The 6,000-nt window shown below is 37.5% G+C and overlaps 1 protein-coding gene across 2 annotated transcripts in view; it reads left to right on the forward strand.

Moving 5' to 3' along the window:
- LOC126291900 (uncharacterized) overlaps positions 1-2,942 on the forward strand; it is a 388,268-nt gene extending 385,326 nt beyond the window's left edge. For both annotated transcript variants that reach the window (XM_049985628.1, XM_049985629.1), the window contains exon 15: positions 1,115-2,942. In XM_049985628.1, coding sequence (XP_049841585.1) covers positions 1,115-1,249 — 135 coding nt within the window. In that variant the 3' untranslated portion in view covers positions 1,250-2,942. The remainder of the gene's footprint in view (positions 1-1,114) is intronic.
- Positions 2,943-6,000: the final 3,058 nt, after the last annotated feature.

Here is a 6,000-nt window from a genome sequence, read left to right on the forward strand (position 1 = left end):
TAGGGGAGGGGATAGGCAGCTAGAGGAAAAGGACTAGAGAGAGGGAGGACAGGGAGGACAGGGAGGACGAGAATGGAGGTTGTATTACAGGGAGGTTCCCACCTGCATAATTCAGGAAACTGGTGTTGGCAGGAAGAATTCGAACAGTGCAGGCTTCAAGCACTTGTCCTGGGCAGCATTCTGAGTAACTGTGTGGTCCAGCTGCCTCTCAATCACAGTTTTTAAGTGGCCATTCACACTGAGACACATCTTTTCAGTGGTTGTAACATTGTGTAACAGTGATTTTAGCTAAGTTGGTGGATCACATGTGGCCCTGCCTTTGATGAAGTAGGAGTGGTGGTAGTGGGAGGACATATGGGACAGACCTGTATCTAGGTCCTTTGCTGTGAAATGAGCCATGGGGCAAGGGATTTGGAGCAGATGTGGAGTACACAGGGATGTGGATATTTTGTAGGTTGGACGGGTGGCGGAATACTTCTGCGAGAGGGGTGGCGAGGATTCTTCCCGTGTCAGGGCGCTATAAGAGGTAGTCAACAGCCTGGCATAGAATGTGATTCGGTTGCTGCAGTCCTGAGTGGTGCAGAGCTGTGAGGCAAGTGCTCCTTTGTGGCCGGTCAGTGGGTATGTGGGGGACAGTACGTGACTGTGGAGACGAGGTGGGAGAGATCTGTTGCTAGACTACACAGGAAGGATTATTTAAGGGTTATTTTGGCCTGAGAAGACCTCAATGAGACTTTTGTCATATTTTCAGAGGGATTACTTGTCACTACAGATGCAACAACCACAAGGCGGCTAAGCTGTAGGGAAGATTACAGTTGGACATTTGCACGCAGCTTGGCAGTGGCTTTATCTCTTTGTGTGTGTGCTTAATGCCTCCTCTATGTAATGTGTAGCAACCTATCCCAATCATATTGCTGTTATGTACTACAGCCAAAAGATGAAGATTATGCTTCCCTAGTAAGCATTTATGTAACCTTTCCCAGAACGTTACCAACTGTCTATAAGCTGGCAAAGTTAAACAGTAATGTTAGTGTTAAACAGAATTTACACCTGTTCCTTCTTATAAATACTTCTCTATTTTCTGAATACGTACAAAATAAAACTGAAATTCCAGGGAGAACTGTTTGAGGAGAAGCAAGTGTTCCTTCTGAAGACAGACCCTTGCCAGAGCTGCAGCTGTGCTGGAGGCAACGTCACCTGCCACGACATCTGCGGCGATTCGTCTGCTGTGAGGCTGCCCGGAGACTGAAGCGAGAAAGAAGCCTGGTACCTGTGAACACGAAGCGTCCGCTACTGTTATTGTCCTAGAATCGAACAGATCCAATTGTTGTGCTAAACAGAAAGTGCATTTATTGGGGATGGGTTGGTTGGGGGCTATTTGTAGATGGAGGTCTTGTATTTTTATCCACATTGGATACTGTAATGTACAAAAATTGTGGGTGATGCTTGTGTCTTTTCAGAAAGCGAGGATGTTACTTACCACTTGTATAATTCTTATGTATTTGATGCATAGGGAATTAATATTTTTGTTATTATTATTATTATTATTATTATTATTATTATTATTATTATAGAGTTCTAATTTCTCTCTCAAATTTGGTTCAGTGCTTCTGCCACATTTTCTCAAATTCTATTTGTTTTAATTTATTTTCAGTATCACTCCATGCACTAGTTTATAACATGAAGGATAGAATGAACGCTAGACTAGTAGTATTTTAAACTCTCACATTGTACATTAAATGCCTTAGAACTGTAGCACTTCGGGATGTCACCACTGACAGATTCCATCCCATTGTCTGAACAGCATCGATTAAAAACTCATGTGATACTTAATAAATCATTATCTTGTGTGTAATGAATAAGCAGATAGACAGCAAGAGTATATTTTGAAATAGTTTGTGGAATATGCACTTTGAAAAGCACATTAGGGAGATCATGTAGATGTATATAGTTATCATTAAGCACACATGGAAGAAAAAGTGCAAACTAGATGGTATTGCCGTATGGTGAAATATGAGACTGCCTCCCTGCATACTGCACTATTCCAGTGCATCTCTTTCCTTCACCTTTGCTGGAAATCAGTTTAATTCCCCTTTCTGTGAATATCTGAATGAATACAACAATGTTACCTCATAATCGACTTTGTTGCTAAACAAGATAAGGATAGCAGTGCAACATATTTCTACATTTACAGTTCACAGAGCTTTTGATATGTACGTGATCCTTTATTTTCTTCCTTATGATGCTGGATACTCAGAAGAGGTCATTTTGATTTTTTGTGTGTCATGGTACACACAGATTTTAATTAGATTTTTTATAGGACTCCATGTAATAATTATTGCTAATTCATAAGTAACTGTTTGATTTGTGACATTATTTTTATCAGAACATTTGAAACAATTATTTTTCCACAATGTGCTTATAGTTTACAATCAAATAATTTTCTAATTTGTAATACTTATACCCCACACATGAGAGATGTGCTATTAAATATTTACACCTTTCCTCAGTCGGCCTAATATATGGAAAATATGGACACTTGACCAATGAGAGCAATAACAGACTGCAGTAAAGTCCTAGTAAAATGTTCATTTTTTTAACAGATTGTAGTAGTTTATCTGTTTCTGGAAACACCTTAGGAGTAGTGCACTATCAAACTTAGAGATACTGATCCTCATGAACTACATTGTCTTCCATAAATTTTCTCCTGCACATTATTAGACAGCATGTGTTGCATATCAAATTATAAAACTTTATACATGTTGAAAGTCACTAGTTATTACATTGTGAAATTGCCATTTATATTTATTCAGTTACAATGGGAAATTCTGACTGATTGTTGTTATATTATATATAGTTACATCCTGTACAATAAATTTTATGTGTATTTTGAGATTGTAATTTATCTGATGTTTGGAGTAGAATAAATACCTACAGAAAGACTTGCTCTGTTAGTTCCACACATATCTATGTGTATGTGCCTTTACATCCATATTTCTTCTTGTGACTGTGCATGTCTGATGAAAAGTGCATTCAACTTACAATACATTACTCATCATAACAAGAGCTATTATTATTGGCAATAACAAATTGTTTTGGATTTTGAAGTTGTGTGTCTTTGCTTGAACAGAATGGGATTAATAGGGTCAGGTTTTTTTTTTTTTTTTTTTTTTTTTTTTTTTTTTTTTTTTTTTTTTTTTTTAGCAAAACACAAGTTATTCATTTCTAATTACATGTTTTGCCATTGTTGTGGCATCCTCTTTGTGTGTTTGTTTATTTCTTCCACAGATTACATTTCATCATTCTGTGATTGTCTAATGGTTTCATTCCATAATTAATACAGAATGCCATTGTTGTTTTTGTTGTTGTTGTTGTTGTTGTCGTCACAGGCCTGCCCAGAGCCTTGAGAGAGATAAGTTTTTTAAGCTTATTGCACCCTTTTTTAAGTAGCCAATTTGTTCCTTGTGTTCTTCTACATGTAGCTTAGGAACTGTGTTGCAAATGAATAACAGCAGAAAACTGTGGACAAGCATGAGGACATCATCACAAAGAAAAAAAAAAGAAAGAAAGACAAATCAAGGAGCCAAAAAAAGCAGCAGGCCTGCTAAAATATACTACTTAATTTATAAATCTGTAATGGAAATTGATTGACAGCTACACGATAATGAAAATCAGCATAAAGAGTAAATAAATGAATGGCTGTCACAATTTTCATGAAATATGCTTGGGTTAATCAGAACAAATAATTGTGTTTTGCTTGAAAATAATAAGTGCAGGTGTAAAGCCACAAATTTTTCCTAGAAGTTAGCTCATGAAAAACTTCTCAACATTAATTTCAAATTTTATTTGGAATTTTTAAGCTGTTTCAGAAAGGTGTCCACACCTCAGCAGCAAACGGCATTGATAATTTGCCTTAATATAGACCTATAGGAGATAGCATTTTACATGGTCACTATGAAAACTGTTTGTATCATGTTGATTTTGTCTTAGTGGATGCACATTGTCCACAATCAGACCCCAAACCGAGCCCTGTGATACTGATTGCCTTCTGCAGCTTATGGAAGGATTACCATATTACTCTCCTTTGGATACCCACATTACATTGCGAGTCCCTGGTTTTACTATCGCGGCAGCCAATTTTCCTATTAGGGATACTGTCTGACACACATTACTAATAAATTCTCTTGCAATGTAATGCCTGCAGCAAGATGATGCTACACAACAGACAATGTGTTTATAATGATTTGTATTTTCAGGCACAATCACATTTAAATTTTTAGATTGCCAGTTTTCACCGTATCACACAGCCATCTACAGATCTAAAAATAAAGATTAAAACTTGTATGTAATTTGACATACAAGATAAATTACACATTCAGTATTCTTCTTTTATTTGTTTTGGCCATCTAAGGACAACATTAACTCATGTCAGCTTTGTTTATTCTTATCTTTATTCTTGTACAGTACTCTTTCAGTCTCATACTGGGCAAATTTTTTCTGTCAATAATGATTTTTCCCTGTGTCTAATTCTGTCTCAGAAACACTGACAGCCTGAATTTTTATTTTGAAAGTCACCCTGTCTCTAATCTCTGTTTCCTGTCATCCTTTCCTCCAGATCCCCTTGAACCTCTCAGTATTTTGGTTCTCTTGTTACCAAGAAACTGTGTTATTTGATTTGTCAATTTCCTCCAATCTGTTTTAAGGATGTTTCCAAAGACCATTCTATTTCAAGGTGGTGTTAAAGATTCTCTCTATCTGAGTATACAGTTCTCAGTTTGCTCATCTTTTGTATTGACTGTCTCCTGCACCAGTATCTTCCTCAGAATCCTTCTTTTCACTAGCTCCACCCTCATAAGTAATTCTGTTCTTATTAGGTTCAGACATTCTACTGTGTACAATGTTTCACGGTTGATCACTGTCTGATAATGTCTCAGTTTTCCATTGATCATATGATTCTTCTTATTACAGATGAGTTTTTATGCTAAATTCATTTTGTTGGTTCGTGCTTGCATTGCTTCTCTTCCATTCTCCTAGGTATTTAAATCCCTCCACATTCTGAATTTTCTCTCCTTCTCTTGTCATCTACCTATGAACTGTCATCATGTTCAGCATCCACTTTGTTTTCTCAGTAGATATCTGCTGACATGCTTTAGCCACTTGTCTCTGAAGTTGTGTCATTTGATTAGCTGTCTCTTCTAATGATTCTGACGGTATCACAATACCATCTGCAAATGCCAAACAGTCCACCCACATTCCTTTCCCTCCTCTCTCTCTCTCTCTCTCTCTCTCTCTCTCTCTCTCTCTCTCTCTCTCTCTCTCTCTCTCTTTTCTTTTTCTTTTTTTTCCCCCAGTTTTATTCCCCCTACTCCTTTCATTTCTCATCGCCATTTCCTAACCACATTATTGGGACACAGTTAAAGAGTAACGAAGAGAGTCCATCTCCCTGGGTGTGTCAGGGTTTGATCTCGAAAGGTTCTAAAAATTTTCATGTAGACCTAGGATGTCATGTTACTTAAGGTCTGTTTAATCATTTCACTGGGTTTTCTATTCGAATTCACCTCCTACAAAATTTAGAACAGTGTTAGTCTATTTACAAACATGGGGTGTTTTATGTCTACGCTGCACAGAGTGGCCGCGCAGTTTGAGGCACCATGTCACAAATTGTATGGCCCCTCCCGCTGGAGGTTCAAGTTCTCCCTCTGGCATAGACGTGTATGTTGTTCTCAGCATAAGTTAGTTTAAGTAGTGCATAAGTCTAGAGACTGATGACCTCAGCAATTTAGTCCCTTAGGAACACACACACACACACACACACACACACACACACACACACACACACACATACACACACACATATTTAAAGTCTTGAATAATTCTTGCTTCTCTGTTTTTGATAGATAATTAGCAGTTTCAGACTCAAGATTTGTTGTGTGCATGATCTGGCCATTCTGAAGCCGACACATAACTCATCAGTTTGTGTATCTGAATGTTATAATACAG

The sequence above is a fragment of the Schistocerca gregaria genome, chromosome 9 (assembly GCF_023897955.1).
Source record: "Schistocerca gregaria isolate iqSchGreg1 chromosome 9, iqSchGreg1.2, whole genome shotgun sequence".
NCBI classification, from domain to species: domain Eukaryota; kingdom Metazoa; phylum Arthropoda; class Insecta; order Orthoptera; family Acrididae; genus Schistocerca; species Schistocerca gregaria.